The sequence below is a fragment of the Linepithema humile genome, chromosome 5 (assembly GCF_040581485.1).
Source record: "Linepithema humile isolate Giens D197 chromosome 5, Lhum_UNIL_v1.0, whole genome shotgun sequence".
Lineage (NCBI taxonomy): Eukaryota > Metazoa > Arthropoda > Insecta > Hymenoptera > Formicidae > Linepithema > Linepithema humile.
In genome coordinates this window covers 29,004,270-29,025,583 of record NC_090132.1, presented here as the reverse complement: position 1 = coordinate 29,025,583, position 21,314 = coordinate 29,004,270, and the positions used below count along the sequence as shown (strand labels likewise).

Genomic DNA, 21,314 nt, shown 5'->3' with positions numbered 1-21,314 from the left:
GAAGAAAGTGTACAAATAATATTTCATTTATAAGAGTATTCGAAGACTTTTCTAAAAAAAAAAATAAGCCTACACGAAGCAAAAGTTAAATTGCTTTAGTTTATCTTAAAAAATACGTAATACGAATGTTAAGATAAAAGATATAATAGTTGAAAAATTTATAAGTCTGAATAAACAATTTCATTAAACAGCAATCAAAAAGACATAATAAAATAACAGCTGACGAAAGCGGTCGGAAAAAATCAAGCGACATTAAAAAATAAAAGATTATAAAAATTTATTTTCTTAAAAATTGGAAAAAAAAGATAAAGACTTGTAGATTCATAAACGGTAAATAGCCGTCGAAACTTGACAGACAAAAGTCGAGAGTGAAATGGATCAAAGCACTGTATTATCAAAAATCACTCTTCTAGGCAAAGAGACTTTGAAGCGTGAAGACAAGTCTCACACAAACGATGAACACATTCCGTAGCTTAAAGACCTAAATCTTACTTTGATACTGCGAAATCTTACTTTGAAGATTGCTTACCGCCCTTCGACGTCCACTGTTGCTCGTCGCCGCCACCGGTGCAGCGTCGTCGTCGTCAACAGTACTGACGTTCCCGATGCACACGTGCCGTGTGCAAAGCCTAGGGAGCTATGACTAGGACGTTCCCGACGCGAGCACAGTCATTCGAATCCAGTATTAGTGCGGTGTAGAGTGTTCGGTGTTTTGTAATCCACTTACTCGAATTTTCCTCTCTCTCTCTCTCTCTCTCTCACTCCATCTCTCCATCTCTCCGTCTTTCTCTTTTTTTCTCGCGCGACTACGATCGATTAGTGGTGAGTATTCAGATAATAAGTGTGTCGCGAATATATACGTACTATCACTGCTACTCTCAGACACTTAATGCCACCGATGACGATACTTTTTAACCGGCATCGATCGATGCCGAACGCCGACGATACCGACGACGATACACAAACATCGTCACTTGTACTGCTCGACGAAGTGCACGTAGAATTGCGAGCGTGATTTATCTCAGCCCCGTGATTTGTCTGTTTTCCTCGTGGCTTTTCTTCCCGTGAAATACTGAAATTCGCATGGTGCTCGTGAGAGATGTACATTAAGATCCTTGAACGCATGTGCTGCTTGGGTGAATTTCATTTGCTGATAACCTGCGAAATTTCTAATTCGCAATCAAGTAACAGCCTCTTAAAAGTATTTGAATTATCAGAATTAAAATTTGTCAACTTATGTAGTTCATAAAACTTGTATCGGTTCTTACAACAGAGTTTGTGATTGGCCTGTACAGAATTATTATTAATTGTTGACACTATGCCAATTTAGTTTCGTTGCTAAGTAGAATGCTGGTCTCCTCCGACCAAATTGATATCTTATTGGACAGTCTGAATTAATTAGCAACTAATTAGCAAACCGGTACTATGTTTACATTATACAAGGTGTTTTGTACCAAATTCGCGCATTTTTCTACTTGTTAACGTTACGTCGTTAGGTTCCAAAATGTCCTCTCCGAGGAAAATTTTACTCGATATAATATAGCATACGTTATGTGTACTAAATATTTCGAGTAAAATTTTCCTCGAAAAGGACGTTTTGGAACCTAACCTAAGAGAAAAGAATAATTGTATAAAAAAATTTTTGATTTTTTAATAAATCAAGTCTTGCTGATAAAGATTTTGCTACGATTTTATACATTGAAGAATTTGAAAGATAAGCCAATTTCAAATTTAAAATAAAACATCTTGTAGTCTTATTTAATAACGTAGGTAAAAGAGGAAGATTTAGCTAACAGAGTTAAATATTAATTGACGCCATATAGATGGACAGGGTAAAAGATGTCTGTGCTGTCTAGGATGGATACAGATGATGGAAAATCTAATGTCTTTAAGATCTAATCTCGTATGAAGATATTAAAATAGAGTCGTAATCGCTGAACATAGATTCTACATTATATTATAATTAGCAGTTCGAAATATTAATAAAATTTATTAGACGAACCGTCTGGTTATCGAGTATTGAATATCGAAAAGAACAGAAAAATAAGAATATACAAAAACGTTAAATTTTGCTATAAAGTTAGCACATGAAATATCATTTTATAATAAATAAATTTTATTTTATAATAAATAAATAAATATTATTTTATAATAAATAAATTTCAGATTCCAATTAAATTTATTTGCATTATTTTGCATTCAAACGTTGAACTTGTTGGATAGATTATAAATAATATGTTTGCAATATTTAATAATGTACGATAAAATTTCACACAAAATAAAATCAAGTGTCTTACTGTCAGAAAAGTTATTATTATCACGCATATCTGAGTTACCAGCCTCGTTAATTTTAAAAATACGCACGTCTTTTCCTCACTATTATTAGTTACCGAAACTCAGTCTCGCGTCGAGTGACGGCACCAATCAAATTATGTTATCAAATAAATTGAAGGAAATATCATTATTATGTTAAGAGAACATAATTAATTGAATAATCTTGATGCTTATTTCGTAAAATTACTATAACATTATTTGTAAGCTGATAGTTGAATAATTGCACGCGAATCTAGATTAGAACGTGTGGATTTCCGAGTAAATGCATTAAAAGACTGTTACTTAAATAATTATACGGTAAATGCGATTAGAGTTCGCGATATTTAAGAATATGTCATTAATCTCGTAAGAATAAGAAAAAGAAATTTAATTTCTTCAATTTTCATGAATAATTTAAATATTATCTAATAGATTAAAATCTGAAATGTGTGAATGCAGATTTAGAGAAATGAATTCTCATTACGATGACACATGTTTTGATTCTTCTATCCAGGCCGTGTTGCAGATAGAATATCATATTACATACGTTTCATTATATCCGACGACATAATTATAAACCGTGCGAATCATTAGGCGAGTGTCAGGATTTCTTTACGGGATGACCTAATTTTAGGATTCTGGTTTTATCCGTGGTTCGTGCTTGCTTATACTATCCAGATGTAATTTATGAGGCAACGAAATACGATGCCGCGATCGTATTTCCAGATTTCCGCGAAAACATTAAACCACCATTTATCGCGAAGAATTATTTGTCTTGATTGCGACAAATCATACTAAAATCGCCACCTCTTTTAAAAATGATTGATCGATAGTAGTAATCGTTAATAAATTATTATAAAATGCAAAATAATAATTATATTTAATAAATAAAATAACTAATTGCATATGCAACGTTCTAGCCAAATAAAAATTTTTTTAAATAATTGATAAATAATTTAAATAGTTAAACTTTAAACATATAATCAATGTACATCAAGCATAAAACATTTATATACCATCTCTTGTGTATTTTGCAAAAATATTGATGAAAATATATCAAATAAATACATGGCGCAATCTTTCGCAAAATTCTTTGGAAATCGTGTAAGCTAAAAGATTCGTGCATATTTTGCGATAACTATACTTTTACTTGGTAAATTACCTTCTTTGTCGCGAATAGGAAATTCAAGTGTTTTGCAAAATTAATGTTTCTGATAATTGCCAGATCGGTGATTCACACGTTTATTAGTGCCAACATTTACCACATCGCATGCTACAATTATGCATCCTTGGCCGTTTCATTTCATTATTGTACTTCCATGTTAATTATAGTTCTTGTCAATATATTGCGCAATGTTCTTAAATCATTATTTATTTTCAACAATTTAATACCAGTATCTGAAAACTGAAAATTGCAATTTATTGATCAATACACGTCGCTTTTAACAACAATAACGTACATATAAGCTATAAAATTCAAGTTTAGCGCTTTAACATTTCGGCGGCAATAACATATATCTAAAATTGCATTTAGTGTAATTCTGCAACATAAAGTTTTCATATTTGTGAGGTGTATGATATCGAATCGAAGATAGAAAATATATGAAACTAGTGTTATAAATTTTTAATTAATGTAGATCTTGATTTTCATAATTCTCGCGTGTGACGTAATAACAATTCGACATGTAGGGGCGCTTTGCGATTCCATCGCGTGGCAGGACTCGCGAGTTAAGTTACCACGCATTCCATACGTCCACGAATATGCGTGCGATTAAATGGTAGGGGTAACGAGAAGAGAGACAGAGAGAGAGAGAGAGAGAGACCGCCACCGTGGAGAACCTAGCACCTTCCCTAATACGGTTTCGCAGACTCGCCTGCACGCGCGTCTGCACGGATATAGCCTGACCTGCTCTCTCTCTTTCTCCTGCCGATTCGCGCGTACTGTCTGTTACCACTGTTTCTGCCGCTATTACCGCTGCTACTACTACTAGCGTGCCACCGCTGTCAGTAGTAACGGAACGTATTTGTACAGCCGTAAAAGCGCTAATTGTGCCGCGACGGGGTGCATACTCGATACAAGTTGAAATCAATTTTTACAAAAGGACGAGCAAAGCATTCAGATATTTTTAACAGATTGATCTCCGACAGTAACAGCTAGGATACCCGGACGACACGCAAATCTTAAAGACACCTGAAAGACGCGATTTTCTTTCTTTATTGCCGAGCATTAATTTTTATTATCTTTTTATATTTATCGCTTCCACGGCATATTATTGTTGTGTTAAGGCAATGCATCACATCCGCATATCTCCATTGCCAAGCATTTTATTATCTACTACATTGTCGCCTATAATTCTACTTACTACTACTGCTGCTACTGTGCAAAATATTGTTGTTACAAATATACAATTAACTATCAGCGCTGCCAAACGCTACTACGCCCACTTAATATTCATGCCAGATATCATTACTATCTCGTTGCAGCATGCGTGTCAATCATTCGCTATTTGTTTCCGCATTTTCCGTAGCAATAATGTCGGCCGTAAACATCTATGTATTTTAATTAATCAGAGATTTGTTCCGTCATATTTATCGGCGATTAAAGCTATTAATAATTAATCAAATAATAAATACTTATCGATAAATATCTAATGTTTTAAATTATGATATTTTCTTTCAAAGCTTGGATACGTAGAAATAAATCTTTTTATATTTTTTTCTAGATAAATCTTAAAAAGATATATCACTGACATTTTATTTTATATCATTAATATGGTGAAATTAATTCTATTACTTATATGTATTAAAAAATTAGGAAAACATGATTCTGAATCAAGATATGGAACATCGCGTTTTCATAATTCAAAAAGCTATGATTTCAGAATACGATTTTTTAAATTTGTATTATTATATTATTAGTTATAAAAAAATGACGATATATCTATTTAAAAGTAACATGTATTACAAGATAAAATCTTATAATTTATGTATTTTTTGCATTATCTTATTTCATCGAAACTCTTTTTTAACTTTTGTAACTCACAAAATCAGAGATTTAAACAACCGCAAAATTTTGGCTTTAAAAAAATTTGCAATATTATATATACGACGCTACTATTGAAATATTTTGATACAAAGCCGAAAGATAGCTATTCCTATTCACATAATAGCCGTCGTAAATCTGTTCGATGCCCTGATGCTGTGCACGATATACTTTTCTCTTCCTCCTTTCCACACCTCCATCCTTCCACTTACTCAATTGGGTGCACGTCTTACATTTGCCACAGAAATAGAATTGGTTGCCGACGAGTCAGACGGAAACTTGGATTGTTTACGTCCTCGTAAGCGGCTGTTAGGTAACTGAGATGGGTTACCGTACCGATGATTCCTCTCGTTATTAATAAAGACGTTTGATTCGATTTTGCTCTCGTAAATTTTAGATTCGAAAATTACGTGTTTCTATTTGGACAACGTGTCTTTGCAAATGTATGATAATGCTTTTATTTTGATTCCAACGAGATCCTTCCTACAAAATAAAATAATGGTTTTTTTATTATTTTTTTAATTATTAATTTTTCTTGTTAAACTGTTTTTTGCCATAACCTACGCAAAACAATAATAATTTCCACAAAAATAATTTCTTAAAACTATCAAGTGACGTAAAAATGAATAATTTTGCGAGACATAATTAGTATAAGTGCAACATGGTACACGCAATAACCAAGCTCTTTTTTGTTGCAGTATAAAAATGCCTTTCAAGCCCGTGGAACATCCAAAATGCCCTAAATGCGGCAAGTCCGTCTATGCTGCGGAAGAGCGAGTTGCCGGTGGACTGAAATGGCACAAAATGTGCTTCAAGTGCGGTGAGTAAATAATTTCATAATATGGGAACAAACAGACAATAACAGAATATAAACAAGTGTTTTCTTATTAAAATACAATAAATGAATCTAGCAGAAATATTTCTAAAAGTTATAATAAAAGCTAAATGAATTAAATAAGCCTTTATGACAATCTTTTTTTTTAACTAAACAGTTCAGCAAAATTGATTTTTTGAGATCTTCAAATTCGATTTGCAATCAAAAATAAGATTAATATAAGTTTTAAAACCTGCAGCTTTTATGTACACATACACACACACACACACACACACACACGCGCGCGCGAAAACACAACTACTACAAATTACTTAAAATCTGGTAAATTTAAGGCTTGTCTGAAAATTGTATTCTGTAAGAACGTGACTGAATATTTCCATTACGGAAGGCATTATCGAGTCTTCTATTCTTAGTCTGATCTAAAATAAATTTCATGCTCACATAGTCTGTCGCGACTGTAACCGGGCCCGCGTGTTGGCCAAAAATCAATTGATGCCTGTCCGGAAATGTTTCCGGGAGCAATGACCGAAGTGAATAATTCACGTGCAAGAGTAATTTCAGTGTTAAGCATTGCGTCTTGAAAAGACTCAAGACATGCATAAAATCTATTTCTAGAATAAAAATTGTGAAATATATTTCAAAGAGTAAGGGAATTGACGTTATTTTGCGATCGTCAGTGTATATCTTTGAATATTGAATTGCATATTAACAAAAAATCATTTATTTTCCTATAAAAAATATACGCAATACTCTTACAAATATTTTCAACAAGCAATTCCTCTGCATTCGTCGATAAAGCGGTTAGCGATTTTATCAGATGTATTGGGACAACATTCGTACCCCAATCGTGCCTGAAGAATCGCGCATCGATTCTCGCGCGCGCACATCCAGCAGGAAGCACCGTAATCTCGAACGAACGTGCGACGACCGTGTGTTGCAGGTCTTTGCAGCAAACTGCTCGACTCGACAAACTGCTCCGAGCACGAGGGCGAGCTGTTCTGCAAAGTCTGCCACGCCCGCAAGTTCGGCCCTAAGGGCTACGGCTTCGGCGGCGGAGCTGGCTGCCTGTCCATGGATCAAGGCGAGCATCTTCAAGCGAAGAGCGAGTGAGTGCACCTGCCGTCGCGCAACAACGACATCCCCGACATCCCCCCCTCCTTTCGTTCCCAAGTAGCATTGCCCCAACGCGGAATCCACACAACGGAAGTATCTCCCGTTTCCCTCACTTCTCTTCCACGTTCTCTGTCATATGCGCGAAACTGAAAAACCGCCGACCGATCAACCGTCGTCAGCATGATTCTCCTTTTGGTCGATCGCGTCCAGCTCGGAAGAAGGCCGCGCGAATTCCACCAGGAAGCCGGAGAGCATGCGTCTGCGTACACGTGTTTGACACAGTGAAACCCGCGTTTTTTCCCACGCGCTCCCGTTCTTCTCTTCTGAATTCTCGAAGCTTGACGAAGAGAAAGTTCTCGTTTCGATCCTGGTGTTTTACTTTTGCCTCTCGTGATGTTAGATCTAGACGGTCCTTTGTGTCCCGATAGTTGCATCTAGACGGTCCTCCAGGACTAAATTCTGTTTTCACCTTTTGAAATCCGTCATCGCAGTAGCGTAGGCGAGCATGTCATCTCGTTTCTCCGTCCTCTTCGAGAAACCCGTTCTCACTTGTCCCCGCCTTTCCCTCGCATCATCGTCATGTGAATGATGTCCGAATTAGACCAATCCCTCTCCTCTCGCCGAATCCGTTTTTCCTAATTCGGCGCGGCCGACCGGCGTCGTCGCGCTCGATCGATCAAATTGTCCTTTTTTTTTTTCTTTTTTTTCCTTGTTTCTTCTGTGTTTCTTCTTCTTCTATGCGAATATATACGCTAGTTTGTAGGATCATTTGTACCATCTGTAATAAATGCCATTAAAAATGGAAAAAAGGGAAAGATAAAACTGAAAACAAAACAACCAAGCGGTGTCTTTCATTAACGAATAACACACGTCTCCCTCTTACCTTTCAGTGTGTAAATAGATCAATTGTGCAAATGACGTGCATAACGAATGTCTCTTTGAGAGGCGCGAAGTGGAGTCGCGGAGCTGGCCTCAATCAAAGTTACGGTGTATCGCCGGTGTAAATTAAATGCAGGCGTCAAAGCCGGAATAAATTCGACGCGTCGAACTCTGAGCGCTTAATTTGTTTTGAATAATTTCTTTTTCCGCGCGTTGCCCCCCGAAATTATCGAGATTGATGCCGTTTGTCAACTATGGTGACTGTAACTTTGACTGAAACTGAAACGACTGCGCGACTCTACTTCTGTGAATCCACCAAAGTAGAGTGTGCACTGTTGAAGCGTGCATTTACCACCACACATTACCACTTTTGTCTACGACGTCGAGCCTTTGCGTACGAAAATCCGCTCGGCTTCTCGTGCCCTCTCTTCAGGCTCTTTTCGCCAAGAAAGGGAGCAAAGCTGAAAGTTAAAGAAAGAAATGATAAAAATGAAAGTAACGGAAAATTGAAAAATAAGAGAAAAGAAACACACGACACACCCCGCTCCCGCCAGCCCCGCCGAGCACGAGCCAACCGGAGGCAACCATTGAATGATATACCGTTGTCACTTTATCACATAGTACGAGCTGCGTGATAAAGAGAAAATACCGAGTACAAGAATGGTGAGCATCGAGTCAAATTGCGCCTCTGTCTCTCTCTCTCTATCTCGCTGTCTCTTTCTCTCTCGCTATATCTCCCTCTTTTTTTTCTCTTTCGCCGCGTGACGAAGCAGCTTCTTTTTCTTTTTTGTAGCTTTTACATACACACGTAGCTCTCCTGCATGGCCTCTCTCGCACCACCTCTAATCCTGTAATCTCGCTAACACCTTAACTATTGCGTGGGTGCTGGCGCGTGCGTGCGTGCCCGCGTGCGTGTTAATGTATTCGCGTACTGCGTCGACACAATGAGGTAACGGCGATCAACACCGTGCTCTTGTTAGCGAGACAATATTACGATGCAATGACTGTGCGTCGTTGAGAGGAGCTTTGACACTTGTTGGCGACGTTCTTGGTTTCGTAGGGCGAAGCGTGTCCACAGTCTGGTGCATATGTATTATATACTTTGTTTCTTATATTCTGTCTTTCTACACGTCCTACGTAGAGATTCGTAGATGCTTCAGATTTCCTTAGGCTGTCTTTTATGTACGGTTTTTCATAATGTTGTTTATTTCTGTGTGAGAAAAAGTGTTTGTAAGATATGTGATGATTATAGCATACATAACTAGATAATGTAGCTTTAATTCATAGCTAGAGCTACAAATTTGTTAAAAATTTCAGATTCTTGTGCGCTTAACTTCGAAATTTTGAACAGCCGGAAAGACATTGAACTCCCCGAATTGCAAACCGACCTAAAAATCGATCGAAGAATCCGTAGATAAAAGAGAGTTCGGCCGGAAATCTATGTGACACTCGTTACGTTCTTTATGTCTTTCCATGTATTTTTGTCTTTTTTTTTTTTTATTAAACTTGAGACACAGCAATCAAGCACACTTCGCTTTTGGACCGTTCGTGTAACCCCAGCAACCAATCGTGATAAGTGCATGTGCACCTGCATCGTTTACGTGTTCTCCCTCCTCCACTCTGCGCACACGCCACTTTACCGTAATATAAAACCTATCTCAGCGGCGCAATTGTCGTGTTACAAGGAGGACAGCATGATCATGTCACCTCACTATGTCGATGATATTTCACCTCACGGTACGGATGTGTGCGTGCAAACGCGCAGATTCTCCCGTGCTGTACCCGACACGGTGGCACTTCTGTATTTTTCCCTCTCCACTCTCTTTCTCTCTCTAGTTATATATATCTCTCTCTCTCTCTCTCTCTCTCTCTCACTTTCTCTGTTTCTCTTTATCTCTTTTTTTGTACATGTTTCGATTATACCGTATTACGTGCGATTTGCTTCTCGGCTCTCCTCTCTCGGGGCTCGGCGGAAGCCACGTGCCGTGGTTGCAAAGGGGAAAATTTACACTAACACATTGACTAACACACGCCTAACAAGCTAACCCGCGATATTGGATGTACTTATGTTTATGTTATTTGCCGACACTATCACACGTCCGACGAAAATGTTTTTTTTTTTTTTCGTTATTTTAAATGAAAGACGAACATCTCGCAAGAAGGAATTGAAGAAAGTTGGAACAAAGATTTTAACTTCGCATAAGAATTTTTTCGGAGCTTAATTTGGAGTGTGGAAGATTTTTAGATGAGATCAATATATTCGTACTATATTGATACATTGGATTACATTGAAAATTGTTGCTTCTGAAAGATTGGTCAAGCAAATAAATTTGACGAGCATTAATTATTAAGTAATAAAAGTAAGCATCTTTCCACATTAATATTGTATTATGAATATTTCCATGTAGTTCACCTCTCCTATTATTTGTAACATGATGATGTTAACAATTTTTGCGCACCCTTTTAAAATAATTTATCGACTTTTTGGTCCTGATTCCTTCTTGCACAACGTGCCCGATCGTTTCCTGATTCTGTACGTCGGAGTGCGATATTTTCCAAGTTTGGCAGTGTTGTTTGTCTCTGTAGATTAGAGAGTAATGTTCAGATGTGAAATTGACGGATCGTCGTATTTATCTTAATTATTTCCCTCAAATTGCACACTTGTTTTTTTATAGTTCTCTGCAAAATAATTTGCTGACAATTAGCGGGATATAAACTTTGATATGGAAATTGGTCTGGTAATTAAGAATGTGTGATAATTATTCTTGCTTAAATAGCACCTCTCCGCACTTGTTTATGAATATTTTAAACTTCTCCCGTATATAGCTTCAATTTACTTCAGTTTCTATTTTCTCCCTAATTTTCTCCCTTAGATTGCACATACACGTCTCTGCAACGCTCCTTTAAACAAGCTTCCAAAAATGATTTCGAAGATTCTATTTAAATTGTTCGAGTTAAATTCCGATCATTTATTTCGACATTATAATTATTAATATTATGTGTACCTTCAATTTCACTTCTCGATGACTGTTTCCTGTGTGTTGGTGTATTTGAGAGCTTCCGATGCTTAAATCTGATTATAATATACATAAACTTCGTTGATTTATGGATTTTAATACACATGGATTTTTAGGGGCGAACTTTCGCGGGGTTCGAACGCCATCCTCGAACCGCGGGCCATCGCTAAGGCACCCGAGGGAGAGGGATGTCCTCGCTGCGGAGGGTACGTTTATGCCGCCGAGCAGATGTTGGCCCGAGGAAGGGTGAGTTTATTTAGCAATCGGCCTTACGACGTGTGTATTTAACACTAAATGCGGCAGAGATACAACGTGAATAATCAGTTAAAAATTATCGAAGTAGCGTAACTTTTTTTGTTGAGATTTGCCATTCGCATATATTCACTCCTTCAATATTAAACATTATTTTATTATTTGAATGTTCAGTGATGCGATGAGACGATACGGCTGCATTTAGCGTTAAGCGTACAACGATAAATCTCTCACCTTGGTGCTTCGACCGATCGTTCGCATTTAGGGAATGAAGGAGAGTCGCTCTATTTCAGTCAGTTATAAATTTACCTAATTCTTCTGTTAACTCTTGATTCGATATATAGATACTATTATCTATGGAAATAGATTGACGAGGATTGATTTTATAGACTGCAAATATTCCAGATCTAACAAGACTTGCAACTGAAAAAATTATTTATATAATTCTCACATTTTAAAATAATTTTTAACACGAAAACAACTGTGGGAGTTTGATTTTTAAATTCTTATACTGAAGCTTTAACTGATTGAAATTAACAAATTAATCTTTAATTGATCTATTATGTACGAGCAAAAAAATAAGAGTCAAAAATAGCTCTCTAATGAATACTCTACGAGTCGCGACCTTATATTCTAGGTGTGCGATATAGTATCTGCGAGTGGGCCGGCTTCGAATATGGATCGCGGATATTTCGACGTATGAAGGCGGCACGCGGGGGTGCAGCGCGATTTAGCACGCCGAGCAATAAAATCGACCGCTGACGCGGCGACAGACAGATTGACGCAATCGGCGTCCTCTCCGCTGCGCTTACTCACGCGTATTTCGGAAAATCTGGATGGAAACCGCGCCGCGGCAAAAATGCGCCGCGGGTTACAAAATACCCCGCGGCATAGCGGCGCGGTCACGTGCCGCGAAGCTTTTGCCGCCCGTCTAAATTCGGCATGCAGCGCGCAGTGATGGGTCGCGTCGCGCGCGTCTTCGTAATCTTATCCAATCTCCATTTCATAACAATGTGAGGAAAAAAATAGCGGCAAGAGAGAAGAGCGGGGGTGGAGAGAGAGAGGAGGAGGAGGAGGAAGGGGAGGAGGAGGGGGAGGAGAACTCGCTTGGTGCTAGCTCGGAAACTTTCTCGGTGGTTTCGTCAGAGGATAACTTTGGCGACGCACCAACTGGCCGGCCAATCTTAGTCGGCCCGATACCCGGCGATAAAATGGCTCGCTACCAGAAGGAGCGCCGCTCAGAACCAGAGAAATGGAGGCTAATTGCCGGCCGACAATCTGGTATAATTCGCACGCGAAAATACCGGCGACAATCCATCTTCCTCGTCGTTCGTGACTCATCGGCGTATCGTTAAGATCGCTACTTTGATCGCACGAGAACTTCGATTACGCTATTCTCCCTCGCATCTTCTTGAACGAAGAAGCGTGTCGTTCCTCTGTAAAAATTTGGAACGAGAAGTCTTTCCGAGAGTTAAATACTATAGCAAATTGCTTTCGAAAGATGATCAAGCAAATTTCTTCTCGATAAGATCTCAAATATTGAAGCGGTTGAAAAGAAGGAATTGCATAAAGTTATATTAGAATGTGTTATATGATAAGAGATGTAAATGTTGATTTTTTGCAAAAAACATTTAAATTGACATTAATTTATTAGAAAATATATGTGGTTTAATAATATCGAAAGATATATACGAAAAGTATCTTCTTGCAAGTATAATTATTATTAAAATAGACATGCACATGATTATTTTCTATATAGCAATATGATATTATCTCTTTTTTAGATAGCAAAATAATGATATAATTCAGTTAATAATAATATTACTAATAATGATTCAGTATTGTGTGTTTCGATCATTTATGCACGGACATATTATGACATGTTTCTCGACGTAAGATTGCGTTCAGCGTTGCATCGACGCGGATGCATCCTCTAAGTTCGAAGTCTTCAATTTACCCCACCGCTGAAATATCGAGAATAAGAAACGCTAAGCTTCCCTTAAGAGCATTCCGAGAATTAAAATAGGCTACCCGGCGATTCGTCGTGGCACCAAGAACTGCGTCGACGATATCGATAAGCGACTCGTCCGACTAGTAGATCGCCGTTTGGTCAATTCTCGTTCTTGTGATTAGGCTTACCATAAACAGTGCTTCAAATGCAAAATGTGTCACCGGAGTCTGGATTCGACGCTTCATTGCGATGGTCCCGACCGCGAGATATACTGTCGAGGTATTTTTATAATTTAAAGAATCTACTACCCTCCCACCTCTTTATGGTCTTGCCACTCTTTGACTCTTTTTCGATTTGCTGCACAGATATCCGTACTGACAAACTCTGTGCTCTGATATGTTGAACGATCATGATCTCTAGAACGTATCTATCTGTTGATCTCAATTCGTTTCCGATTCAATTCGTTCGTTCTTATTGTTGTCGCCCACTAAAACCAGTTTGTGAAACTCTCCCCTCGCCGCCAGGAAACAGCCCCCCGAAAACAAGGGCTGCGAAGTGTCGCAGAGGGTCGTCGATTACTTCGTCACCTCTTTTCTCACTCGTTTATTATCTAAGCGCGTAACTATCTGTTAAAAAAAGTCTTAAGAAAGTGATAAAAAAAGAGAAGTTTTTCAACTTTACAGTATTTTAAAATTTATAATAGAAATATATATTTATAATATTATAAAAATTAACACTTTGCGGTGATTCTAAAATATTTAAATTCATTATTAATTATGCTAATATGTCAAGAGGTACCTTTTGTTTATAAGATTATGGAAAAATCTTTACTTTATCTGCTTTTCCTGAAGAAACAATAGAACACTTTTTTTAATAAGTCTAATTCTAATTTCAAACGCTAATAAAGATTTACATAAATACATTCTATGTATATGTATACACTGCTATATATCTGTGTATACATATCTGCACAAGCCGCTGTCTGGAATAGATCTTGGCGGACTTTAAGGAGTTTTTAATGTCTGCACTCCTGAAGGATTGTGTAAATGAACAACCAATATTATGCGGTAACGTTTTTTTACCTCTCCCTGGAACTTTCAGTGACTAACCTACCCTTTGTGTTTCGTGTAGCAATGGCACAGGGAATGCTTTAAGTGTGCCAACTGCTCCAAAAGATTAGATTCCGTCAACTGCTGTGAAGGTCCTGATAAGGACATCTATTGCAAAGGTGAGGACACGGTACCATCGTGCGCACGAAGATATAACGTACAAGATATGCAATGCTATGTTAAAATTTAATAAATTTGCTGATATTTCTAAAATAAATAAATTTCACAGATGTTACATAATGCATTTTCTTAATAAAATTGCAATTAAAAAAATATTGATTATAACTAAAATATTTTTAGAAGATTAGTTTCCTTAAAAATTAATTTTATTTCAGTAGTTTCTATCTGAAAAAACTGGTTAAGCTTTTATATGTAAAAAAAATGAAAAAATTGAAAGAAATATTTTTATATTAACATATAATTATCCTAAAAAAATATTATCTAAAAGCGTTAGAAAATTCTAATATATTTTATAATTATTGCATAATTAGAATCTTATTCAAACTGTGATTAAAGTTTTTCAAAATCTTGTATTTAATATTAGATAAAACAATATTATACAATGTAGAAAAAATTTGAAACATACTGAAATCATATGAGCGTACCTGTACGATTATGTCTTCGTCGCAGAGCATCATCACGAGAGAACGTTAGGCGACGTGAAATCTTTAATCGATATTGTCTGCAGTATGCTACGGAAAGAGGTTCGGACCGAAGGGTTATGGCTACGGCCAGGGTGGCGGCGCCCTGCAGAGCGACTGCTATGCCAATGGGTGGGTTTTCGGGACTGAGACGGGAAGCACGCGAGAAAAAGAAATCCCGCCTCGGCTTCTACATTTTCACTATATATGATGCGCTTGTCTGCTTAACAGCTTGCTATCCGAAGAAATTCGGTCCGCGGGGTATCGGCCACGCCGGGGTTATGTGGATCGGGCTGCAGTGCGATATTGAGGATGAGGGGTACGCGCCCCCTTAGTTATGCCATCACGATCATATCGCGCGAGTAAACAGGGTGTCTAGAATAAGAGCAGCGCGCGAGTAGCGACAATTTTATCTTTGAGTAATCTGCTGCCGATTTTTCCTCCGCAAAAAATTTATTATTTTTTGGTTTTTGCATTGTTTTGGAACGGAAAACGTCATTTTATAATTTGAAGTTGAACGAATAAATATCTTATACCTGCAAAATTGTCTAAATAAATGTCTTATATTTGTACATATGACATTTTATATATATATATTTTTTAAATGTTATTAATAATATGCTTTTATTCGAGATGTTCGCCGCGTCGAGACGTTCAGACGTGAAAATACAAACTTCCAGTTTTAAAATGCTTTTTCAATTTTATGTCTGCGATTATTTTTCGCCGAGTTTCAGTAGTTTAAAAATTCCTCAATTTTGAACGTCTGAACACACAATGTTCCCCATTTTTTGCGAGGCAGTTATATAAAACTAATTTTACACGAAACTGAAAGATATTATTGCAAAGTATTTCTACTAAAAAATATATAGATTGCTTTACACTATTATATTAAAAATAAAATATTTTATAATAAAACATTTTTCTTCTCGATACAAAATTATTCGTAAAAGCTTGGTATACAAATATATCCTTTTATCAATTTTATGTACAATTCACATCTTATTTGGTAAGAAATTTTCTTCTTATTATTTTTCCACGAAACTTGCTTGAAATATATAAAAGTTTGAATAAAAAAAAAAGAATTTTTCGCTGAGGAAAAATTGATCTCGACTTTCTCGAAGAATACAAAAAAATTGTCACTAGAACGCGCCTTCGCCGGGACATTCTGTGTACGCGTGCGTTTGTGTGTGTCCGTGTACATACAGTATACATATATATACATATATGTATATATATAGACCGACGCCTTAACGCTTTGCGCTATTACTTACCCTGGCATCACGAATCCGCCGATCGTATCGGAATATCGAGTGTGATGTCTCAGTGATGATCACGACTCAGAGAAACTCATTTTGAGGAATACTTATGCGGACGTTTATAGTCGTCAGAGATTCTTCCACTTACATTCGACATTCCTGTTGCCACATGGTCTGTACGGTCTTGTGCATGTACATGACGATCGAAACCAAAATTCATGTAGAATTTAATTCGTTATTAACACCTTCTACAACTAGATATCGTATCATTAATATATTAGTACGTGTGTTAATTGATCCGTAACTCTCATCTTTCGTTATTAAATAAAAGGACAGTTGTGTAATGTGTGATTCATTTGAGACCCCGTGAAATTTCGCAATCGCTTGTTACGACCACGGAAGCTTAGATCTTATTGACGTTTTTATGAGCAACGGAGATTTGGTTTGGTGCTGCATACAAATATATAATATTATAATTTTATTAATTTGAATTACGACCAATTGTGCATTGTCCGTTTAACGCATCTCTAGTAATTTTTATATCCTTTTTACTTCAATATTTTTTAATGAAAAATTGATCGAAAAACGCAACATTGCGGAACTCCAGTATCTCTTCTATATGTCTTATCAAGCGATTGCCAATGATTAATCATCCTATTATTTGCATGTAATTCCATTTTTTTTTGTGATTGCACGAACGAGCCGTAGAAATAGCAGAGAAAAGCGAGGAAAATAAAAATTTCTTTTCGGGAAATCGTTCTATTTTTCCGTTACATTTTGGTATAAATTCCAAATGCACCCGATTTATCTAAAACAATGAAATAATGGACAAGTAAATCAATCGCTTTTCCCCTACTCGCACGGTTCAACGATTGGCTATATCAGCCGAACAAATACGTTCCGAGATAACGCGGGGTGATCCTATGCGATGCAGCGATGCAGCTCCACGCACCACCGTGATCGACACCGCAATAATCAAGGCCCCGCCCGGCAAGGGATGCCCTCGCTGCGGTGGTGTCGTCTTCGCCGCTGAGCAAGTGCTCGCCAAGGGTCGTGAGTGGCACCGGAAGTGCTACAAGTGCCGTGACTGCACCAAGACCCTGGACTCGATCATCGCCTGCGACGGCCCGGACCGGGACGTCTACTGCAAGACGTGCTACGGGAAGAAGTGGGGACCGCACGGATACGGATTCGCATGTGGCTCGGGATTCCTCCAAACCGACGGACTCACGTAAGTTGAGCCCGATGTCGAATCTAGGACTTAACCCTGCTACGTCCGTCGCTATAAATACGACTCGATTTACATAACCGTGCTCCGGCCGAGTCTCTAAACGCGTGTTAAACGGGAGGCCCGGGAATTTCCAATGATCTTATAACATCGCCAAAATTGTTGATTTAAATAGAATATTATTGAAACTGATTATTTAAATAAAATCATAAAAATGTTTTATCTAATAGATCGAGAAAATTTGTGAATCAATTTAGGGCTGATTCTGTTATGCAAATGTGAAATATGTACATATTTTTAGTGCATTCGTATTGAAGATAAAGGGAAATTTATCTCAGACGAATTTCGTCGAAAAATATGCTACATAAATGTGATATATAGATTACGTGATTTCATTTTGTGATATGAATCGAGAAATAAGGTGTATAAAAGAATTAGCAGATACAAAAATCGGGAGATAAAACTAAGATTTAAATTCAAATTTATGAATTTCAAAACTGTGTATATATATATACATTTCCTGTTGCATATTTTATTACTGCTTATTCGGTTTAAATAAAATTATTAAAATAAAAATCTCTAGCGGATAAAAGGTAAATAAAATAAAGTCGGTCAATCAGAAACAGCACACTATACTATAATTGCGTTGATTATTTTCAGGGAGGAAGAAATTTCGGCCAGTCGACCTTATTATAATCCTGATACGACCTCGATCAAGGCGCCAGCTGGGCAGGGCTGCCCCCGTTGCGGTGGCATGGTATTTGCCGCTGAACAACAGCTCGCCAAGGGCACCATGTGGCACAAGAAGTGCTTCAATTGTGCCGAATGTCACCGACCCCTGGATTCTATGCTGGCATGCGATGGCCCTGACAAGGAAATCCACTGCCGCTCGTGCTACGGAAAGCTCTTCGGGCCCAAAGGCTTCGGATTCGGCCACAAACCGACTCTCGTCTCAACGAATGGAGATCATGCTCCCTCATAGTAAGTGTATTTTAACAATACCCGAGAGTAATTAGTTTCTGCACGTCTGAAACATGATGCGAAATACGGCATTGCGAAAGTTTGTTATCGCGGAAACTTTGATGATTGATAGCGATGTTGATAATCTCTCTCTCTCTCTCTCTCTCTTTCTCTATCCATTTCGGATTAAAATTGGCATTGAACAACTAAGTAATCGTGTGAAAAATAAATTATTTGCATATAATAATTAAATATGTGTGCTTATTCGATAGAGAGCATTAGATTTCGTTTACAATAGCATCAAAATATTTTACTTTTATCTGCAAGAGCGTTTAAAAATCGATGAATCTGTCATTTACAATTTTATAATCAGATTCCTAGATAATGTTGTTTTTTTTTCCACAGCATCGACTCCAAGCCTCAGGTTGGCCAAAAGCGAAACGACGGACACGGCTGCTCGCGCTGCGGCTATCCGGTATACGCCGCCGAGCAGATGATCTCGAAGAATCGCGTATGGCACAAGCGATGCTTCAGCTGCGGCGAGTGTCATCGTTCCTTAGATTCGACGAACCTGAACGACGGCCCGGACGGGGATATTTACTGTCGAAGCTGCTACAGCCGAAACTTCGGGCCTAAGGGCGTGGGCTTCGGAATTGGCGCGGGCACCCTCACGATGGCCTAATCGGCGGGCCACTTTTACACGCCGCTCGAGGAAACCTTCGATCCAGTCTTATATATTAATGTAAATACATCTATATATAGAGGCGTCTGACTGTATATCCGACGACAGACGAACGCGCTGCTCCGGGAATCTCGATTTCTCCTTTCCTAGCTTACGACGATTCGATAATGTCGATGACTACGCTTCCATTATTTGCGAACGGCGCCGTAGCGGAGAATGATGATGTCTGATTGATGGAGATCGAACGCGCGCACGGATAAATCGCCGCGGACTGCTGATAATTTATTGCGATGCGGGATTGCGCATTGATCGTATTACGAGTGAATTAATTATTCAATTAATAATTCATTTATCCGTAATGTACGAACAGGGACACAAGTTTGAAGATGTCGTTTTAACAAGAATGCAATTCTATTTCCCTTCGTTCCTGAAACATACGCAGCTTTGATATTAAAGAAATAGGAAAATTGTGGAAATTTAAGAAGAAAAAGTACCCGAGTGTGCTGATTAATAGGCTTAATGAGTACATTTACTTTTTAAAGACGTCTACTCTGAAACTTACTTTAACTTTAAAATTTCAAATCTTGTAAAGGAGAAAGTAACATCATTAGAACGACACTTTATCTATTATATCATATTATCAACTTATTGCAAATTATCGGCGGTATGTGGACTTATTCCTGCAATCAATTAGATTTCATTCTCGTCCCATCGTTACGATAGTTGCACGGATTGCTGTGAAAATTTCATGAGATTTATGAGTTAGCACCTCGTGCGAGTCAAACTGCAAGTGATTTTACTCGCGGGATGTTTGGCGATTCTCTTGCGTTCCCATGTAAATTTCGCAGCAGTTTGCGCGATTTTCAATGACGATTGCGCTACGCGCAAACGATTAATGACGAGCGATTACGAACGTACGAAACTTTTATTCCTTTTTTATTTTTATTTTTTTCAGGAAATTGGAGATTACGACTGTGAAAATCGATCCGCGAGATTTTGAGAAAATATTTGAAAACTACTAAAAAAATATTTGCAAATCTTTCTGAATTTATATGTTGACCAAAATTGTTGTTTAAACTTTTTTTTTTCAATTTTTTTTCGAGAAAAAGGAAGGTGGAACCTTTCTTCATAATTTCTAATCTCTAAATTTCTATTTATTTCTTGTTGGACAAAATTTGTTTTACGGATATTCGAGATAAATTAAAAACTCTATATTTACTATCACCTGAATTTGAATGACTATTTAATTTTAACTAAATTCATCGAAATAAGTAGAAATTTGAAAAGTGCTTTAAAAAATTACACAACAAAGTTCAAGGCGAAGATTCTTTCAGTAAATAAAAAATGCACTTTGATCCGATGGCGAGGGAAATCGTCAACAGATAATAATAATTTTCTCCTAAAACTTTTAAATAATACTTTTCGATTTCACACATTAGCTTGCGAAATAGAATGCATGAAAAATGCAGAGCTTTTTAACTATTTCGCGCGGCAAATCAAAATTATGCAGCGACAATCGCGAGAACATTATTATGGAGTGCTCTCTCTCTATTTCTTCGCTAAACAATTTTTAATTCGAAGATAAAAATTACAGCGTAATAACTTATCATCTGATTAACTGCGGCGCGAATATCCGCGGACGATATAAATGAATAAATACGAATAAAAATCTATATAACCGGGCCACGACCAGCAGCAACGATGTAACCGACGACTAAGACGAGAAACTAATTTAATTATGATTTTCAATAAAGGTATACTTGGAATTCTGGACAATTTTCTTTACCCGAATGAATGCAGGTAATTAATTAATTTGAAATTCTTAATGCAAAAAAAGTGACACAAGTCGAAATTTTTTCGTATTATTCGGATTGTGTTCTAAATACATCGGCCTTCAATCAGAAACAATCTCCTAAATTTTATATTTTTGTCTTGTGTCACTTTCTTGCGATATGTATATCTATAAATACGTATATGATTTTTCACATTTTTCATAATACTTGCATATTTAAATAATAAAAAATGACGTATAGAA

At 37.4% G+C, this 21,314-nt stretch overlaps 1 protein-coding gene across 7 annotated transcripts; it reads left to right on the top strand.

Moving 5' to 3' along the window:
• Nucleotides 1–652: 652 nt before the first annotated feature.
• On the top strand, nt 653–21,045 carry Mlp84B (Muscle LIM protein at 84B). 7 transcript variants are annotated; one of them, XM_012377215.2, is made up of 9 exons: nt 653–822; nt 6,055–6,176; nt 7,132–7,297; nt 11,317–11,446; nt 14,535–14,631; nt 15,201–15,285; nt 17,344–17,640; nt 18,298–18,618; nt 19,003–21,045. In XM_012377215.2, exons 2-9 carry the CDS (start codon nt 6,062–6,064, stop codon nt 19,277–19,279), a joined length of 1,488 nt encoding a protein of 495 aa, XP_012232638.1. In that variant the 5' UTR covers nt 653–822; nt 6,055–6,061; the 3' UTR covers nt 19,280–21,045. The 7 variants fall into 7 exon arrangements, 6 of the variants coding, with proteins under 6 accessions (XP_012232638.1, XP_012232637.1, XP_012232639.1 ...); XM_012377214.2 differs by lacking the exons at nt 14,535–14,631; nt 15,201–15,285 and adding exons at nt 13,586–13,682; nt 15,385–15,472; XM_012377216.2 differs by lacking the exon at nt 14,535–14,631 and adding an exon at nt 13,586–13,682.
• The last annotated feature ends 269 nt before the right edge of the window (nt 21,046–21,314 follow it).